The 22,714-nt window shown below is 36.9% G+C and overlaps 1 protein-coding gene across 1 annotated transcript in view; it reads right to left on the bottom strand.

The window, feature by feature from the left end:
- astn2 (astrotactin 2) overlaps positions 1-22,714 on the bottom strand; it is a 288,974-nt gene that overhangs the window by 190,800 nt on the left and 75,460 nt on the right. Inside the window, exon 3 of the mRNA XM_026173680.1 lies at positions 15,067-15,493. Coding sequence (XP_026029465.1) covers positions 15,067-15,493 — 427 coding nt within the window. The remainder of the gene's footprint in view (positions 1-15,066; positions 15,494-22,714) is intronic.

The raw sequence follows: 22,714 nt of genomic DNA, 5'->3' as shown, positions 1-22,714 counted from the left end.
TAGTCCATGACGCGCTTACCTTCAGGGTCATACGTCACATGAAGACCAAAATAGTTCCAAACGCTACATCTGAATGAGGGTGGGGGAGGTTCAATTTGCCATGTTGCAAGGAGAGCTTAACTTATGTCTGCTAGCTTGCCCTGCGCTCAGTGAATCTATATATATATATATAGATATATATACAGTGGGGCAAAAAAGTATTTAGTCAGCCACCGATTGTGCAAGTTCCCCCACTTAAAATGATGACAGAGGTCAGTAATTTGCACCAGAGGTACACTTCAACTGTGAGAGACAGAATGTGAAAAAAAAATCCATGAATCCACATGGTAGGATTTGTAAAGAATTTATTCGTAAATCTGGGTGGAAAATAAGTATTTGGTCAATAACAAAAATACAACTCAATACTTTGTAACATAACCTTTGTTGGCAATAACAGAGGTCAAACGTTTACTATAGGTCTTTACCAGGTTTGCACACACAGTAGCTGGTATTTTGGCCCATTCCTCCATGCAGATCTTCTCGAGAGCAGTGATGTTTTGGGGCTGTCGCCGAGCAACACGGACTTTCAACTCCCGCCACAGATTTTCTATGGGGTTGAGGTCTGGAGACTGGCTAGGCCACTCCAGGACTTTCAAATGCTTCTTACGGAGCCACTCCTTTGTTGCCCGGGCGGTGTGTTTTGGATCATTGTCATGTTGGAAGACCCAGCCTCGTTTCATCTTCAAAGTTCTCACTGATGGAAGGAGGTTTTGGCTCAAAATCTCACGATACATGGCCCCATTCATTCTGTCCTTAACACGGATCAGTCGTCCTGTCCCCTTGGCAGAAAAACAGCCCCATAGCATGATGTTTCCACCCCCATGCTTCACAGTAGGTATGGTGTTCTTGGGATGCAACTCAGTATTCTTCTTCCTCCAAACACGACGAGTTGAGTTTATACCAAAAAGTTCTACTTTGGTTTCATCTGACCACATGACATTCTCCCAATCCTCTGCTGTATCATCCATGTGCTCTCTGGCAAACTTCAGACGGGCCTGGACATGCACTGGCTTCAGCAGCGGAACACGTCTGGCACTGCGGGATTTGATTCCCTGCCGTTGTAGTGTGTTACTGATGGTGACCTTTGTTACTTTGGTCCCAGCTCTCTGCAGGTCATTCACCACGTCCCCCCGTGTGGTTCTGGGATCTTTGCTCACCGTTCTCATGATCATTTTGACCCCACGGGATGAGATCTTGCGTGGAGCCCCAGATATAGGGAGATTATCAGTGGTCTTGTATGTCTTCCATTTTCTGATGATTGCTCCCACAGTTGATTTTTTCACACCAAGCTGCTTGCCTATTGTAGATTCACTCTTCCCAGTCTGGTGCAGGTCTACAATAATTTTCCTGGTGTCCTTCGAAAGCTCTTTGGTCTTGGCCATGGCGGAGTTTGGAGTCTGACTGTTTGAGGCTGTGGACAGGTGTCTTTTATACAGATGATGAGTTCAAACAGGTGCCATTCATACAGGTAACGAGTGGGGGACAGAAAAGCTTCTTACAGAAGACGTTACAGGTCTGTGAGAGCCAGAGATTTTCCTTGTTTGAGGTGACCAAATACTTATTTTCCACCCTGATTTACGAATAAATTCTTTACAAATCCTACCATGTGGATTCATGGATTTTTTTTTTTCACATTCTGTCTCTCACAGTTGAAGTGTACCTCTGGTGCAAATTACTGACTTCTGTCATCATTTTAAGTGGGGGAACTTGCACAATCGGTGGCTGACTAAATACTTTTTTGCCCCACTGTGTGTGTGTGTATATATATATATATATATATATATATATATATATATATATATATATATATATATATATATATATATATATATATATATATATATATATATATGTGTGTGAATAATAGATAGATTATATATTATAATTTATATGTATGTATACAAAGTGTGCTTGTGTGCTACACAATGTTTTTGACACATCTTAGGCCTTCAATATATGCAACCTCTAATGATTTCACTGTCTGCAGGCATTAACAGTGGCTGTAAAAAAGAAATCCTTCAAGGAAAACTGTGAAAACAGCTCTGTCCCCAAACTTACAGTACAGCCAACTCCAAATGATGTGGCCATTCATCACCCCAACTACCAGTACCCCCACCTATCATCATCATCTTTTGATCTGTCAGTCTGGCTCTGAGGTGCGCTCTGTCCATGAATAATGGTGATGTGGTGCTCCCAGTCGATGCTCATCATACATGCCAATGAGGAGGCAAAAGCAGAGGAAGAGGGAGATGAAGAAGATGGAGGTTAAAGTGAGGAGGCAGAAGTATTTACACTGATTTTGATTTTAAATGCAACCAGTAGTAGAGGCAATGCAGGTTGCTAGAGAACAAAATACTATCTTTGAGTCATATGTATTTGTTTCAAAACATTTGTGGTTAAACTGAGCTGAATATAACTACGCTTTCTAGAAACCACCACATCCCCAAATGTGCCTTATGTGTCCTATCTTCAAGCCACCAAGTAGATACACTCCCTTGATAAATTACACACAAAGGATTATGTTCATAATGTCCATTTGTTTCAGACACAGCTTTATTCTAGATATCTGAAATACTATTTGGTGTTTCACATAAAAAAATAACGCCATGCAGCATCACCCCTCTGTTAGCTTTGCATATATATTTGTAACTTTATTACTTTGTCTGACACAATAATGAAGTGCACTGGACACAATATCTTTAAGCTCCTTGGCCAGGGTGTTACTTTATTGAGTAATCCAGTGGCTCCCAGTCGATGTGCATCATACATGCCAATGAGAGGGCAAAAACAGAAGAGGGAAATGAAGAAAACGGAGGTTAAAGTGGCAAGTTATTTAAGTATTTACACAGATTTTGATTTAAAAAATAGATTTTGGGTGTAGTTTTGGTTTTAAATGGAACCAGGAACAGAATAATATGTCTTTGAGTCATAAGTATTTATTTCTAAACATGTGTGATTAAACTAAGTTGAATATACTATTATTATTTCACATCAAAATACAACCTGATGCAATAGATAAGAGGAAGAGATAGAGGCATACATGCATTTTGGTTTATGCCCATGCATTTAAATTTAGGTGTTCTTTTTAAATTTCCAGACACCATTCATCCCCAAACAGATCCTTATTTGTGCTCTAGGTTCATGCCAAAAAGCAGATGCAAAGAATTATGTTCATAACGTCCAACTTGTAACAGACAAGCCTTTTTTTAAATGTTTGAATAATTATTTGGTCCTTCATATTAAAACAAAACAATACCATGCAGTATTAGCCTGTGCTAGATAATTCCTACTTTTGTGTAACTTTCTTCTGACACAGTAAACAGCAATAATGAAGCACACTGGCCACCGTGTGTTTAAGCTCTTCTGTCTGGTTGTTAGCCTATTTAGTGATCCAATACTTATAAACATGTAATGACAAAAGCAATGTCAATTATGCAGCAGTATCAGTTGCTACATAACTGATATTAAACATTAATATTGATTATGCAACAAATGTACTTTTAACCTAAAATTAAAAGAGAACCAAACATGATGCTGTTGTTCATTGTTTACACACAGCTGTGTGACAAATTAAAGGAAAGTGGGGTACTGGTTGCGGGAACTGCTGTCCCATAAATCAGTTCCTAATCTATCACAGGTTTTTATTTGAGCTGAGCTCTAGTGTCCCATAGATAAGACACCATCTTTCTGGAAGAGACAGCTCTGGTTAGATGTTCCAAAATACAATTTTTAATCATAAAAGCATAAATAAAGCAAACGAATTAAGTAACAATATACAAATGGTTGACCCAAACCACGTCTAGCTATAGTAGTCAAGATACAGCATTGTGTACAGATGAGATCCCAGATGCCCAGAAAGCAGCCAACATGCAGTTGACCTAAAGGTAGCCTAAGGGGGTAAAAAAAAAAGAACTGCAACTTCAGTGTAAGTCTTAGGAAAATGGCAATATTGTATTCATTTGTTAAGAAGAAATATGCACTGATAATCAGTGCAAGAAAAAAAAAGGTTTTGTTCTGTATATCCGGTTCTTTCAAGTCCACCACTATACTGGACCCCAAAGGTTAAAGTGACCAGATGCATAATAGCCTTAGTGAGCTCCATTAGCTGTGGCATTCATGCTAGTGTTTGGTCCTCATAGTCAGCAAACAAACAACAAGGGCGGGGAATCTGTTATATAGGCTTTGATCTGTCATGACTGAGGAGAAGTTGTGATACCATGTTTAAGGTTAACTGCTTGCATGCATATTTCATGGTTTAAAAGTCTTTATCTGTTTCTTTTTTAGATCCCAAGGGAGAATAAATGTTAGAGAATAAAGAATAAATGCTAGGTCAAACAGAAGTGCTTAGAGCCACAGTCTCCTTGAAATAAATTTAATTTGTCTCGAAAGGTTGTCAAGAAACTTTCTCCTACATTTTCCCCTCGAAGAAACATACAAAATCTTAAAATAACAATTAAAAAAAATGTAATTATGAATTTATGGATGTATACTTCAGTATTGTATACAACAGGAATGACAAAAATATGTTTGCCTGTACTTTTTTTCTGTTGTCTTTCTCCAGTACAATCTCTTCCTATTTTTTGGGTCGCTCTTCATTTCTCATTTCTGTCAGAGAAAACTATCAAGATATTTTATTCTGACATTTGTTTCTCCCTAGACCCCAAGTCCACCGGCTTCTCATTTTGAGTTCAATGTCAGCTAAAGCTCTGTTGCCTCAATTTTCTCCTTTTCATCTCCCTTATCTGCAGTCACTCCCTTATCAGTGCTGAGTATGTGTTAACAGTGTCTCATAAGCAGCGGATGTCAACAGCATGCTGCCTCAGTCAACTTATTCCTGGTGGTCTCATGATGCCCACTACAAGGCAATAACAATTCTCAATTTTCTGTTATTGTTCAGAAGCACAATTCTGCTTGTTTATGGTTTATGCAGGCTTTTGCAAAAGTGTGTATTAGCTGGCATGCAATTGCTTTTGTATATAAATATTTACAGATAGCTTAACTTCTACCCACTTTTACTTCCAACTTCCTCTTTATGGAGGAAGTAGTTGCATGGAAAGCAGAGCGGTTTGCACAGAGTGATCTCCAAACCCAGCTTTCACATTTAGACTGGACTTCATATTGATATAATGATAGTGAAAATGCTATCACACCAACTATTTTCATTACAGTCACAAAGTAGGCTAATTCAAAACTTGTTAATAAATTACCTTACATACTAGCTAAATGTTAATATCTCAAAGACAAAATCTGTCCTTTTAAACTGCCATGACCATGGAAACTATCTGAGAGGAAAGTGTCTGAAGTGTCCACTCCAAACATACTGCAATCTGCCTGTTTCTCCTCCTCCATCTTTTGCAACTCACATTGTCTGGCTTCCCCTGGGAGCTCATTGTTGAGCAATCCACTAAAATAGGATCGAGGAAGGTAAAATATGCTGCAATTTGCTTTCTGATGGACATGTACTTGGTGTTCTCATTAGGTTGCAGTAAGGTGACAGGAAAGCATCACTACTCAGGCAAAAAAAAAAAAAAAGCGCTAGCATTTGCAAACTATTCAGTGCCAACAGTGTTCATCAACAAATAAGTAAAATCAGTAAAAATAATTAACAAGATTTACTCAGATTGCTTTTTCTTTTGTTGATGGCATTTGGTGTGCTTTTCCAAACCTATTTTTGTAGAAACAAAATTCAACTAGAGTGTTAGATTTGATCTAAATTATTCCATTTTAACATTGACAAATTTGTCAGTAATTACAAAAGAAAGCTAGCAACACGAATTAGTAAAATGTTGGGATCATAACGCAGGCTGAATTGTCATTGTTAACTTAGGACAAGACGTTTGATTATTTTATCAAAATATTAAGTAAGGTGAAAATATTTTGAAAATAGTAGAACAAAATAATGGTGGTTGATGTTGTCACAATCACCAGGGCAGATTGCATAAACTAATGTATCATGACATTTTTTTTCCACAGCAAAACTTGATGGTAAATCACTAATTTGCAGAAGCAGAGGTTTCTAAAATTGTACCGCTGGGTAAAAATCTGATACAACCATGCCTGTACCTTGACAGAAAATGAAATCCAGCACCAGGAAGAGAAACATTTGTTCTGTCAGCAAAAAGTGCATTGAAGGATCAGCTCCTCCAACAAGCCAAATGAACAATGACTAGGCCATCTTCCACTAAATTGCTGATACAGCCCATGGGAATTACTGTTTGTGAGAAACTGAAACCTTTAACCATGACTCTTTGTCTATAAATAGTGCTTGACCCTATTTCTCTTAGGCTCAAAAGACATTTCCTCTCTGCGGAAAGTCAGTGAAACACAAGGCAACATTTTCAGGCTTCTCATCCATGTCCCATGCCCTGAGGCAGGTGGTGATAAAGCATGTATTGGAGCTTAGGCGATGGCTTGGGCTCTGTTTCTATACATGCACACTAAATTGTATCTTAGCAGCTGACAATAGGTTGCTTGTCCTATTATACCCCATTTCAATCCAAACTGCTTGTTATAAAGGTCATTTATAACAAGCAGTTTAGGCTGACTTGTCCAACATGAGTTTTCATGAACTGAAATCTGGTAGGGCCTCAGCATCCACATGACAGAAAACATAACAAACAAATAAAAAAATAACAGCACCAACAAAAACAAAAATCATGGATAGACCAAAACAATTGTTGTGGTATCTACTTTCAATTCAAGCCTACCTCTTTCACATACATGTTTTAACATCTAGAGTAAGTTATGTATCTTTCCTATTCTTAGCCATCCTGCCTAGAAGCCAAACAGCATTCATATTCACGGAGGCATGCAGTCACAAGGGAAATGACGGGAATATTTGTGTAGATCTTTAGACCCTACAAACCCCTGCCGCTTTAATTTGGAGAAAGTCTGCAGGAAGAAAAGAAGCTGAGAGCCCAAGAAATTAAATTCCTGCAGATTTCAATTTTTTTATTATGTTTCAGTCTCTTCCTCACTTCCTCACATATTTTCTGTGCTTTTACCTCTGACACGCAGACGCACATGCAGACACATGCACTTCCTCTAGTCACATCTCTATTCCCCTGGCTTTCTCTTGTCTTTCACAGCTTGGGGAGCAAATGGGTACAGAGAAGATCAATGGGGGTGAGTGGGATGGTTGTGTGGGGTTGTGGGTAGGGGTTGGATAGGGTAGGGAGTTCACACTAGCTCTGATTCCCACTGTGATTTAATACATTTGTCATTGTTTCAATATGAACAGTCCAGTGTAGCTGTCTGGGAAAGCCTTCACAGCAGTGCTTCTGGAAGTCTGACATGTACATGAGAGAGAGTAAAAGGTTAGACAGAAACAAAGGGAAAGACAAAAGTGTCAGAGAAGACAAGGGATCCAGACATGAATGAAGAATAGCTAAAAGGGAGCCTGAGAAGGGCAGAATAGATATGGGTAGACAATGGTCGCCACTGGTGTTAAAGAAAAAAGAAATGAAGTGATGACTAGAATGAGATGCAGATAAGAGACTCAGTAGGAAGAGCACAGTGGGGTGGAAAAGGGAAGGGATGATAATGATAAGCAAAATATTCAGAGACAAAGACAAATTCAAAAACACAGGGGAATAGCACAAAAAGGGTGAAATCTTCCTAGTTAAACAATGCTGAAACATTGATTTAAACTGTACATTGACGAGAATTAGAAGCCCTTACATCTACTGGGCAGTAAGATGTAATAATTATATAAAAATGCCTCAGTTTGTGAGATGAATATGCTTCAGAGGAACAAAATCCATGTTTGACTTTGACGTTAAGACAATACAAAATGAAAATGTTGTATGTTCAAAGAACATTTGAACATTCTCAACTACTTGAAAACATCTAATGTCCCATCGTTAGACACTTTCCCTTTCTGGTCTTTCCTTCTACTTGCATATTTTAAGGCCTGTGTTGCTTGCAGAGGCAAGAATAAAGTTCTATCTATAGCTTGGTTTTTGCCACGGGCCAGAATAAAATATGAATGTGTCTCCCCGTGCTGTGCCAGTTGAACATTGCAGGCCAAGCTCTGACCTCCAACTGCTCCAGACAGGCTGAACCTCCTGACTGGTAATCACAAATAAGTCTACGTCCCAACATTGAGGAACAAAACCTGGCTTACAATAATATTTTAGATGTCCTTATCCATTATGACACAAGACTCGAAAAAATGTTTGGATAAAGTATTCTGTGAGTAAATGTTTAATAAGTAGCAATGCTACAGTCGCATGCAGCCTATTCCCAACAGGAAACACCAACTGAAAAGTATTTTTTGTGCTCAAGAAAAGCACAGGGCAGACTGAGAGCTGGAAATGATAAGCAAGATAAGACTTAAAGAAATAAATGGTAAATGGCCTGTATTTGTATAGCGCTTTACTTGGTCCTAAGGACCCCAAAGCACTTTACACTATACACAATCATCCACCCATTCCCACACTGGTGATGGCAAGCTACAGTGTAGCCACAGCCGCCCTGGGGCGCACTGACATAGGCAAGGCTGCCGGACACTGGCGCCACCGGGCCCTCTGACCACCACCAGTAGACAACGGGTGAAGTGTCTTGCCCAAGGACACAACGACCGAGACTGTCGGAGCCGGGCTCGAACCAGCAACCTTCTGATTACAAGATGAACGCCCAACTCTTGAGCCACGATCGCTCCAAATAATGCTTTTGATTAAAGTAACTTTAAAAAGTCCTGGATTAGTTAAGTTCTTCTTTTCTGTATACACTCTAACCTCTCTCAAAATGTACCTCTATAATGCTTTCTGAACACTTCTAAGTCCAAGTTTTTTAAGTGATATAACCTTGGGAGGGGTTTCTCATAACTACATTTAGCGTTTGGATGTTCTCACAGTACACCAAGCCTATTCAAATGGCACACAAATTGTGTGTGTAGAGCCCTGTTGTTTCTGGCTTTTGGAGACTGAAGAGATAGTTTTGTGTGTGCATTATGAATCCAACATAGTGAAATTTACTTGTGTTGTAACTTTAAATATAATATAGAGACAAACTGTTCCAGGGTCAACCAGGGTTCTGTGTAGATCTCTTGTGTTATTTTTCATATTTAGAACATCCTTATAGTAAACATAATGGTTATAATATAATCACAAAACCATTAACTCTGGATATGTTCAATTGCCATACTATTATTCTTTTTTTATGATTATTAATGACACCCAGTGATTGCACAGTCAGGCAGTGATGGGGTGTCTCCATGGTAAAATGATGTTTAACTTTTGACAGTTTCCAAAGACAATGAATATTAGCAATTATTTCCAGATCTTGCCTGAGAGTTGCTAAGAAATTTCCAGCACATGTAGGAGCGGAAATGAAGCAGAAAAAACATTATGCAAATATATAATTATGATAGGGTGCCAATTTATCACACACTCAGATAATTTATCACACCCAGAAACAATTCAGTTAATTTAATATGCTGCAAGCAATAGTATTCCACAAAGTGCATATTGACCAAAGGCAGGCTGAGGAGAACAGCTGCAGTTCTGGATTTGTCTCCAATAAGCTAAAATGGAGTACCTGTTTATTTACCATTTTAAAAAGAGGTACATACAGAAGATTTAAGGTTATTTTAAGGTTATACACTAAAACTTTCACAACTTGATCTTTCACACCGGAATAAACTTCTTAAATAATTAGTGTTTATTGTTTTGCAGATCTGAATTCCATTTCAGAAATGTATTCTTAAAAATGCATTTTAGAAATGTATTTCTGACCTACGTTGTAATTTCAAATATTATATGAATTATTTAAGATTAGGATTTTAGTGTCTGTTGTGCTATTTTTACATTTATTTTCCTTTTTTTTTTTTCCTATTTCCTTACCTATAATTTTAATGGACAGACTGTTGGGAATCATGGCAGCACAGAAACATATTGATGGCTGTGGGTGACCAGCCTTAACCACATTTCAAAAGAGTCTCATAAAGATGGCTCACGAGATGGCATGTGATCGACCACCATGTATTGATTTAGTGCTTACAAACTCATTTCTGCAGGCATTTTTTTTGTCTGGCCCTGACAAAGGCTTCATGTTGGATCAGATTACTAAGGCTTCATTTCTCAATGAGTTGCTATACACGGATTTACTGGTTTCTAGTTCCTTATTTTTTCTTTGCTGCTCAAAATGATCTCATCAGCTGCTGCACTGTGCATGGGAGGATTTGCTCATCTTGTGCTCCTCTGAAACTTCCTTACTAAACAATGCACCAGAAATTGTAGGAGACTGATGAATCTGACACAGGCCTTTTTCACACTGGAGTGGGCAAGAATGACTAGAAGTTTTTTAATCTAGCCTAGAGCTCAAAAATCTCATTTCAGTACACATTTATTGGATTTTTTGACTTACAAAATCTTAGTCTTTGAACATGTGCATCCTTAATCTTCATCATGGGATGTTTTTGTAGACTTGTGCATGCTATAGTGTGCTTTATATTGTATGTGTTTGTTGAAATACGTCACATTCATCTTGCTGTGATAAATTCACATCATTAACAACACACAGCTTTACTGCTTTCTGTGGATGGGGGATAGGAAAAATGTGAAGTCTTGTCATGATTCCCATCTATTTATCACGAGGAAGGAGAGCGAGCTTGAATCAGTATTAATCAAAACATTACCCCAAGGTAGCTTGACTGTGCCAAGCTGGCATCCATTTCCCATTAATGATGTCACATTAGTGATCTGAAGCCCGACACTAGATTATTACTCTGAGTTCAATTAAGGCTCAGTAAACACTTAATAACTTTGGCAGTGAATATGGAGTTGTTGATGACAATAATAACAATACTTCCCTTTTTCCCTTTTGGTTTCAAGTGGGTGAGTGCAGCCCCAATAATGAAGGACTTTAAGAATGCACAGTTAAGAATATATGTGAAATAAATGTCAAACAAAGTTTTTGCCAGACTGTACCTAGTTATTACTGCAATAAATAACAAAGAGCCACATGCCTATATGATTCAACGCTGCTTTCCTTGAGGACACTGAGAAGTCTTGGATACAGTAATTACTGTTTTGTGGTTTCGTTGTAATATTTAGAAACAGTTATATATTTTGCTAGATGTTTTCTGGTCCTGTGTTCTTGCTATAGAAAAAAAAGTGGGAAAAGAAACATTAACTTACAGATCCATTATTCTTAGAAAAAATGTGCTTTTACTCAGATTGGGGGTAGCTGCTCCATAGGGGGCAGGGAACTTAAAAATCTACTGTAGCAGCAGGATCTTCTGTCTAAATGCATTCTTCTCTTTTGTCTATTTTAAGCAAAACTTAGCCACATATCTGAAGATGTAAAATCTAAGTATCATCCCGATGATTCTCAGTGGGTTACATGTGCTGTCCAAGGCTTCATCAGTGTTTACAACTGAAATAAATACAAAGTAACTCCATTCAGCAGTTTTTGCAAGCAACATAACTTCACTAAAAGGAATAAAAGGCCCAACAGGAAGTAATATGGACTATTAAAACATAATAGAATCTTCAATTTGCGTTTAATGTTTCTTTTTGCTAATGAGATCCCATTACTAGTGAGTGAGAACTGATATAAAGCTATAATCTTAACATCTGACTAGCAGCATTGTACTTGCCTTAAAATTAAGCCTCAGCTATTTTAAGACCATTTTTTTTATTATATCAGAAATTATGTTCTGCTTTTTATCCACCAAGGAGGCAAAACCATAAGAGCATAGTGAAGTTCTTTGTGACAGTTTTGTTTGCCTGTTTGTGTGGTGTCTCAGTGTCAGATTAAACAAAACTAAAAAATATGAAAGAAAATGAATAAAGAAAACTTCCACGCCTAATTTAATGAAAATGGTGGAGGATGAGCAAAGGAAGAAATCAATACATTGTTTTGAATCTGGATACTCATGTTTAGTATATTACCATTATGCATGCCCATCCAGTGTGCCAAATGTAATCATTTTAATCCACATAATGCATTTTGCCAATCAGAAATGTGTTAATGTAGAATTTGTAGCAGTGATATGCGTCATGAGAACACATTTTTATCTCCAATACAAAATTCTCCTGTGGCGTCTAAGACATCTTAAAACATTTTCATGGTTTTGTTTAAGGACTCGTGCCATGCTAGGGAAATATTGGGGTCTGACTTAAAGCACAGAAAATATAGAGCTACTTAAAACACAGGTTTGTTTGAAACTGCTATACTTTATGACTGTAAATCCCCGTCCTCTTTTTGTAGATATCGTTTCCAAAAATGTAAGGTGAACAACGATAACAAAAAATATTATTTACTCTAAACTTTAGTTACCTTCTCGCCATAGACATTGATACAAGCTTTTCTATAAAAAAACATACGTTTGTTTTGTTCTTTTAGTTATTGCATTCAGTCAGAGAATAATGTGACCTTGAAAGTTACTTTCAAAATAAGTGCGATACATTACTACCGAGCCTGTTACTGCACTGTTCATGGATGAACCAGTGAGGTGAATGCATTCTGCTGCTTACCTCTGCTCCAGAGTGTGTGTTAGATAGGACTAACAAGAGTCATTTTAAATGGAAATTGGATGGATTTGCTTGTTATTAATGTGAAGACCAGTGGCCCCATCCCAGATGCCCTCAGGACTGTGTTGGCAGAGCAGCGGTGTGAGTCCTAGGCCAGTCACTGAATATCTGAAGTAGTTAGTCACTCCTTGGACTTCTAATGCATTTGGTTTTGGGGAAATTATATTCTGAGAATAAAGCTTTTGTGGTTTTAATCTTGTATGTTTGCATATAGACACATTAAAGGTTAATGCATGAGTCAACAATCTAGTTGGGCCATTGAAGAAAATGAAAACATGCAAGGGCTAGGTTAATAAGTACATGGCAAATTCTGTGAAAACAAGTATTAGACTAAATTTTAATTAATCTATTAAATTAGACACATAGTGCAGCCAAAACCCAATAAACAATGCCAGCCACAAAGAACTTCACTATGCTTTTATGGTTGACAGTAATGAACCACAGTACAATCACATAACCCTTTGTCCTCTAGACAGACATATTGAGCCTGTAGGCTTGGGCCATTTTATCCCACTGGGAGGTAGTTGTTGACCATCCAAAACAAAGCATTAGTCACATTAGCAATTTATCACCGTCCACCATTAGCTCATTTTCCTGTCAGTCTCTCTACTAAATACAAAGAACAGTGCACTTCAAGTCAGTTATTTCTGAGAGAGTATCTCCATTTAAATCTAAGACTATGGAAGATTTCGAATAAGTTTAGTTTTATTCTTCAAATCTTAACCAAGTCAGTATGCATCACCCATTAAATCATGGCCAACAAAAAATAAATCATAAATAATTGTTGCATCACTACAAAGTCAAATTTGTTTTATTTGTATTAGTGAGGCTGTGTATTTAGACAGCAAATCTGATTTAAGTTTGATTTATGAATTTCATCCGTTTACATTGCCACATAAAATGCAGTAAAATAAAAATATCGAGAATAAAGAACACAAAAACAACACTTTTAACCTACTGTCATTCATAATTTATTTTAACAATTTGATATTACTGAAAGACTGCATTCACAAATTACAACTTTGATAATTTTTTTGATAACAACAAATTTACAAAAGAAACACCTGCTTGGTATGGGTGTTTTTGGATAAGGGCTGCTTTATTTGAGACAACATATATGAGATCTACAGTAAAAGAGACTGAGAGGAGAGGATGAATTGCTGGCCCAGTACACTAAAAATGTCAAGGATAAATAAATAGAGGTAGATCTTAATTTTAAATTGGTCACTTTTATGGATGAATCATGTCTTTAAATTTCTGTAGCTGAAAGATTAATAGCTTGTTAATCTGTCTCTATAGTTAATCTAAGGAATTCAAAGAACTGGAGATTAAATTGATGTAAATGTGAATATGGACATTTGTGTGTGAAAGTACTATATCCTAGAGTTTTGCAATTACAGTGAGTTCAGGTCAGTCTTTTGTTCAAAACTCTAGACATAATGATATTTTATCATCCTATTAATTTTTCCTCTATAAAAAACAAATGCTGAAACTGCATCAAACAACAGGTTTTCCACAGATTTCCCTTCTATAAATGTTTTTAAAACATAGACCAGTACTTAAATAGGATGATTTAAACTCAGAAAATTAAAATATCCATCAACTTCATAATTCTGAGCATTTTTAGCATGTTAATTGATTTAAATTTGTGATACAGAACAAATAACCAAGGAACCCTACAGTCCAACAGAGAAGGTTTGTGAGGGTACTGTAAACAAATACTTTATGCATAGCTTGAAATAACGATGTTTGCAGTGGAGTTTTAAATTTTATTGGCTAAAAAAAGTTTTATCATTACTTTATACGAAACATATTTATCTTGCTCAAAGTGGAGACCCATGACTCTTTTTACCAGGGATTAAAAAGCCGCCCACTGACACAAGTCAGCATTTAATTGACGTGACAAGTGGCCTCTGTCACTTGACCTTCACAAATGATGTTAAATGACAGTACATTAGATTTGAACTTGATACATATAGTAGGTGAATGGACAGATATGACAGCCAAGAAGCAGCAGTGTATGTTTGAGACTGTGGCTTCCTTATTTTAGTAGGAAACAGTAGGACCAACTTAAAGATAGTATCGTTGCAAATGTTAGATGATGGCAGGAATCATACAAAACTACTTATTTTTCTGAAAAAATATAAGCAGTACATGCTGTGCAATCAACAACATGGGTGGGCTGGCCTTAGCCAAGTGAAATGTCCATGCTGAGTAATCTAAGCACCTGGCACAGAGACACTCCGTGGATGTACAAAACATGCTCATAAAAGCAGCACAGCTACCACTGAGCACGACACATTTCCTATGACACCTGCCATTTCTTTTTTTAGTATGTTGCTCACAGCTGCATGATAGGAACAAAACCAACATCATGCAGTTAATATGACAGGGATCCCATAAATCTTAATTTCATGCGTGCAGTGTTCATATTTCCATAATTCTAATTTCATTTTCAAGGAGAATGTCTTTCAGACAACCAACCTACCTCGTTTGTCAAAATTATGCTTAATATCGTCTTCTTTGCACATCATATCTGGATGTCCTTGGATGCCAACTCCATAGTCATCTAGGACCTTCCCATCACTAAGCTTGTTGTGGATCTGGTTGGGTGTGGAGTTAAGTGAGTGCCCGCCTGCGTCCACCTCGTCATCACAGTCGTAATCGTCAAGAATTGGAGTCTCACGAATAGGCATTCCAATGACAGAGCTGCCATGCTGGTGTGTGCTTCGAGAACCCCGATAACTGTCACGGCCCTGCGGTCCGAGCAGAACGGAGGGAATGTAGTGGATCTCATGTGTGGCCTCGGTACTTGCACTCTTTTGGGGGATACGGCGACGCTTGCACCATCGATGGCGGGTATACAGCACAAGGGTGAAAAGGAGGATTAGGAGGAGGAGTGCTATGAGGCCTCCCTGGATAAAAGTAAAACAAAGGAGAAAAAGACTGAATATCAGGAAGGCACACAACGACAACTCTTAATGAGAGCAAATTCAGAGAACTTAAGATATTTTACTGGTAACCAGCTTTAATTTTACAAACTGCAAAATAAAGAGAGGGCTTTGCATCTTATAATAACAATTATAATCACCGCCTCAGTGCCAGTTATATTAGGCTGAATGCCAATTAGCACAATTTGCCAGCTAATAAAGGAGGTCTGGCAATCAACACTTTGACATGAGAGTTCTCAAAGCAACATGAGGCTAACAGAGTTCTGAGAAAGTCTATTTGTACCAGTCTTTAAAAATAACAATAATCTTACACTGTGGAGAAAAGGGTATTGCAAGTTTGATCTAATCAACAAGCATGTCACATTTTCACAAATTTAATGTATGTATACTCAATTTGTTAATATGAATGGTAACTAGGCTTCTATGTTCTATCTCCAGTCTCTGTGAGACAACACAAGCTGATGAGGGGCGAAAGTATTTTATACCTGAAAGAGGAAGAAAACAGAGCATAGCCCTATAGCAATGAAGACATCAGCAAGCCATTAGAAGATAGGAAGGCTACAGATACATGTAACACACTGTATTCGGCACATGGAATACAGTGAACTGAACTGAACATGTACAGCAGATATAAAACACAATAAAAATAAATAATACTAAAAACTACCACAAACCAAACTCTGCAGTTCTCAGGAATCATTTTACATCATGAGTTGCAAATCAAATCAATAAAGTGAATAAATGATTTGCATTATACTATGTACATGCCACTGCTGTTTCCATTCCTTATTTGAAGTCTCACTAACAACTACAGACAGAGGTTCAGCATAAATCATTTTCTTTGTAGCAATGTTGCATCTCAACCCCCCTCGGAATGAGCACACATACCAATACACAAAGGTTATTAGCCCGTTTTGCCCTCTCTTTCTTCCCTAAGCCCTTACTATACCCCTGTAAATTCACCAAGGAGCATCACATTTCTCCAAGGTTCATTCAATATCTGACCACAGAAACATCAAACACCGCGCCATACGCAGTTGTTGGATGATAACGTAAATCCATATGCACAGACAGAATGGTTGGAAGTACCGGAGGGCATGACTTATTCTTTGATTTTTCACACTGGCCCCCAATAGGTGAGACGCAATATTGAATTCTGCAAGACATAGTTACCTAAGGGTGATAAATTTATAATGTCAGACAGAAAACACAGCGTCAGCACTTTTCCAAGTACATAAATAACAGTGCGGCTATATTTACAAAATTATACGGGCACATGCACATATACATGCACAAATAGGAACACAGAAAATCATATGCACACACACACACACACACACACACACACACACACACACACACACACACACACACACACACACACACACACACAAATACACCACAACAGAGTAATAAATAAAAACCACAAGGGTTCATTCATCACAACATTTAAAATTCCATCTTCATGACTGAAAACAAACCCCTTTCAAATTAGAACTCATGCACTGCCGAGTGTCCATAAATCAAATATGCTGAGGGGTGAGGCAGCAGAGAGGACTAGTATCATACACATGCTTGTCCATTAATCTCCAAAAGGATGGCAGCTTTGGAGAAATATATTCTCAAATTCCCCTTAGTATTTTTCGTCTGCAATGGTTTCCTCTAAACAACAGGAAAAAAAATAGACTGACATTTAATTTTAGGCACAGGGTAATAATGGTGTCACATTCGATGGTTTGGTAGGACAACCATTAAATGATTGTCAAAAATGAAAATAATATGGATAAAATGCTGCCTAAAACATTTACATAGATAGGTATTAGTTCACCTCAATATCCACTTAAAGTGAAATTAAAAAATTAATTGTCACTTTCTATGAAAATGTGATTACACACTCTACAGTGGATCTATATAGTATAACATAGTTTGCCATGAAAACCCATAATTATCCCACTTAAATTAAAAAAAAAGTGCTGATCTATAATGAAGTGTCAGGTGGTTGCTGTGGAAACTACAAGTGAAACTGGGTTTTGAAAAGAAATTGTATTTCCTGTTGTTGTAGTAGGTCTACAGAAATCCATCATATTCTGTGGTATTTTTTGTAGTGCGGCTGCCATGTGAGGAGAACATATCTCTGAAAACTGGGAAAACAGACAAAAGGCCAAAACTTTGAATTTATAAAAAAGGAGATATATTTTTATAACAACGGAAAAATTCAGAGATGAAATAAAAGGCTTGAGCACTGTGTGGAATGATAGATCTCTCCAGAGGTCCACAGAGGGATTAAAAACCATTACTAAAGCATTTGATGGATGTATGTATCAAAATATCTAGTTAAACTTAGCACATCCGGTCAAGCAAGTGATTATGTGCTAATATGAAAATATCTAGCGGAGCCTGCACCTACTGAACTTGATTTTTTGTCGACAGCAGATGTCTCCTCTCGTCATCTGAACCATCTCTGTGAAAGTTGTCCTTAAGGAGTCCTTAAAGGAGTTATAAAAAGTTTATTCACACTGCACTTTAACTCCTCAACATCACACATGTATGCTGACGTGCTTAACAAGAGAAAACCTTTCTGCTGAGATGATAAATCACAGTGTAACTTGTTCATTTTGCTTGCGGCTTGTGCAATGTGCACGTGCAAACAGCTCCTCCAGTTTTTGTTAACAGAACCTGCACGCGTCCATGAACATGAGAGAAACTACAGACTCCATTGTTTCACAGTACAATGCTTTCCTGAGACATAAGGTGAGAGATTGATTTCACTTTGGTATGTTTTAATTAATGCCTATTTTTAGATTTGACTGGGTAAGTACTGCTTGTCATCATGTTGGATCACCAACTATTATGGAAATACTGGAAAATACTGGAAGACTCTCTGAAAAGTTGCATTGGTGAACTTGTCTTTCAAATACTTTTTTCTTTACCTTTCTATTTTTCTCTCTCAAATTTCCCTCATCATCTAATCTCACAGCAATTTTCTCTGCACTTACCACTGTTCCCACTTTTTCTCTCTCTCTTGCTTGATTACTATATGTCTCTCAGTTTCCATTCTCCCTCATGTTTGATCACATTTTTTCTCTACTCTTCACTACAACAGCCATATAAATTCATAGTGGCAGATGTAGCCATGAGGGAAAATGGGTTTTGTGTTCATCTTCAAACCCTACAAATCCCTGCTGCTTTAGTCCTAAATGACTTTACAGGAAGGAGAGTGGCTGCAAGCCCCATATTTCTACACTTTTCTGAAGATTTAGTGCAGTTCGTGATTATTTTCCTTACTTTGCATTTCTTTTTTCTATTGCTCCTAAATTACTTTGTGTTATTCTTTCTTTTTACCTTTTACTTTTCTCTCTGTAACATCACCCTTTAGCTTTTTATTAGTCTTTTTGCTCTTGCCCCGACTTTTTTTTTTGCCTTTCATTCCCCTAACCTCACGTTTTCTCTGTACTAGCTACTAGATCATGTTCCCTCCTTCCTTTCATGTTCCCCTGTCAAGCTTGATTACCACCATTACATCCCTTCTCAGTTACTCCTTATTCCCTTTCTTCAGCAGACTGAATTGAATATAGCTATAGACACCAGCACTGAATTATTAAACAATTTTACAAACCTTTTTTTTTCCCAATTGAGAAAGTAACAAATTTACCCTGACTAAACTGACTAAACCCTGACTAAAAATTAACATAATTATCCCCAGATATATACATCTTTAATTTTTAAAAAGGTATTCCCACCTTTAGGATGAAAATAAAACACACATCAATAATATAATAAATGACAAAGAGACAATATTTAAAATTAAAATAACGAATAAACCATTTGTGTAATAATCACAAATGTTGCTCTTGTTTTAAAAATCAAGCCAAACAGCAAACCAATACAAAGCTAATCTAATTTTCTTAACAGTAGATAAGAACACCAATGACAACAACATTTGTCAGAGATTGTGGATGTTAAGTTTTGTTGCTTTTTGCTTCTATGCAACTATGTTGCTACTGTATGGTCGGAATTGAGAAGAACATCTCAGGAGGATGACCTATGGCAGTTTATAAGCCACAAGTCATGCTCTGACACGGTTTGGCAGTCTACCTACCAATATTGATGGAGATTGACTCAGCAATATAATATACTGGTGAGGAAAAAAAAGAAGATGTGAGTCCATTCTGTTTTCACTAATGACAACTATTAGGGTCTCTAATTAATGTAGTAAACCTATGCCATTCTGGAATCAGGGACTGCAATATACCACAACCTCATCTTAGAAAATCTTTCCACCAACAGAATGGCCTAAGACCTCAAATGCTGCCCACATAGTGCATGTTACTTGCAAACAACACCACCTCCAGTTGTGAAAAACGTGTATATCTTTTATAGTAAACTGGTCAAAACAGTTAAATAATAGCACAATTTTACTGTTATTTAGTAGTTAAATTTCAGTGTCTTCAAAAACTAAAAAGAAGAGAAAACATATGTACAAGGAAAACCAGAAGTAAGATTGAAAATAAGAAGAATAAAAAGAAAAATAAGAAGAAATATGGTGCACAGTTGACAATTGACTATATCAGAAAGAAACAGTTAAGTAAGTAAAGCAAAGTAAAGCCATATATGAGAAACTAAGAATAAAAATACATGAGAAAAAGCAATTTTTGAATATTGCATTAAAGAGGAAACTGATTAAAGGCAAGCAGAATACTGAACTGAATAGATTGGACAATATACCAAGTGACATCGAGTCAGTTCCTTTTTATTAACTGGAAATTCATGTTGAATTGTGGTTATTTGCACCACTGACACACCCATTTTTTTTTTAATCTTACTGTTACAATCTACAGATTATGCAGACTGTGTGGAGTGTGATATGGCAGGCAAACTGGATTCAACAAAAAGCAAGCAGTTTTATTAGGCTGTTAAAGAGTTCAAAAAGTAAAACATAAATTGAAAAAAGGAACTATAAACTGTATTTACAGGCATAAGCAGCACATGGAGAATGTAAACAGACACTGACAAACCCTAAAGGGAAGGCAGCACTGTGTATAAACAGAAGGGCAAGAACAGCAGACAAGAACACAGCTGGGTATCAAGATGCAGGTAAAAGCAATCAAGGACAATGAGATGGGAGGGAAGGTAAAACAAAACTAACTATTTAAATAAAACAGGAAAAGAGAAGTATTAACTAAATGGGGAAATCCATACATTAATGAACTCAATATAGTGGGATTGACACAACAGGATAGAAGTGAGGGAAGAATACTCTACTACAACAAAGAAGCAGATATAAACACTAAGAATTAAACAGAGATATTTAAATAATCTAAATTTGAAAGTCCATAAACTCAAAAGGATCCTGATTCTTAGATCTATTTTTTGTTTGTTTTTTGCTTTTTTAATTTGTTTTTTCTTGATTTGATTTCACTACAAACAGGAACAACCCTCTTTTCATCATGGCCTCAGTTAACTTTTAATGCAACACCATTGTAACACTACGACCATATTACTAGAATCTGGTATGCATATGCAATATCACTTTAATTAACAACACATGAAATATTCTTGAATCCATCCATCCAGTATTTTCCAGCTCCAGCTTTTTCAATTAGGATTAGGATTCAACTTTATTGACATTAGACATGTACAAATACAGGGTAACGAAATACAGTTCATGAGGTCATGAGGGTGCTAGAGCCAGTCACAGCAAGCGGGGTAAACACTAGACAGACAACCTATCACAGGGCTTCTAGAATAAATGTTTTGGGGGTTTTTTCTGAATCTTAACATTCTATGAAAGCTGAAATCCTCTATTATACATATTTAAAAGGAAACATTTTTAACAACACTACTGTGGACTATAACTCTAGCATTTTAAATTACAGGCGAAAAAAAAACATGCAGAAACCTAATATTTTGGATACTTTTTTTTTTTAATCAATTAGTACCCCAGAAATAGGACGCATATATTGGCATGTATGTAAGGTAGATTACATGTTTAAAATATAAAGAGGCCATCTGTAAATCTTCTCAGAGAGAGAGTCTGTGTGTGTGTGTGTGTGTGTGTGTGTGTGTGTGTGTGTGTGTGTGTGTGTGTGTGTGTGTGTGTGTGTGCGCGCGCGCGCATACCCAGAATCAGAATGCATTCTAAATCAAGTCACCATTAATTTAATCCAACTGTATAAGCAATGTTAAATGAAGGACTCTTTGATACATTAGGAAACACCATCACCATAGCTTCACTGTGTACTTGAATCCAGATCCTGGCCTGTTGAACGAACAAGCAGATGTTTGCTATGTATAAGAAAAACAGCTGATGATCTTAGTCAAAATGTACAACTAAAGATCAAATTGATGCAATACATAAATGTATAAAACTACTTTACTGCAGTGACTGAGTTATATAGTGTAATGAAGAGAAAACAGACAAAGATGCTAAAAACCCCAAATACATGAATGAATTTTAGATGTTAGCTTGTGGTTATAAACCATCTTATAAAAACAGAGTAAAGCTAAAAAAACGGGTAACTTCAGCTTATAATCATGCAATCATACATGAATATTCATACTGAATGTACATTAGAGAAGATGTCTGTGTCTTCTAAATCGATATGGACACAAGAAGCAGTTTATGTATTTCACTATTATAAAAAAAACAAAACAAAAAAACAGACAAAGCTCAATCGAGACAGTTTACAGGGGAGCTTGAATATGGTGGCATCATACATATTTGGCTGGAAAAAATATGACTACTTTGAGCAGCAGACAGTCGAGAGGTTAAGAACCCCAAAACAAAATCTCATTAGACTTTATTATTAATCTTGATTGTAGTGAATGTGCATTAAATATATTCAATCACTGACTAATTACAGACAACAGAGCTAATGAAAGGAGCAGCAACATGCCCAGTCAGGGGTTTGTTATGCTTTAAAATATACAATACAATGCTGTCAGATTCTTTTGTTTGTTCGTTTAATCTGAGCTGTCAGTCTTCTTAAGAGTGGTGAGATAAACAGATGTGTTGTAATAATGTAGCTAAGAAATCAGACTATTTGCATACGCTATTTCCACTGCAATTTCCTGTTCATTATTATTATTATTATTACACTTTCATAAATGATAAGCGCAGCATATTTACTTTTATTACCTGAGAAGACATCACGAAGAGTGAGTGAAATGGCTATTTCGCATGTT

Source organism: Astatotilapia calliptera, chromosome 7 (assembly GCF_900246225.1).
Source record: "Astatotilapia calliptera chromosome 7, fAstCal1.2, whole genome shotgun sequence".
In the NCBI taxonomy this organism is placed as follows: domain Eukaryota; kingdom Metazoa; phylum Chordata; class Actinopteri; order Cichliformes; family Cichlidae; genus Astatotilapia; species Astatotilapia calliptera.
This window is presented reverse-complemented; position numbering and strand designations above follow the sequence as displayed.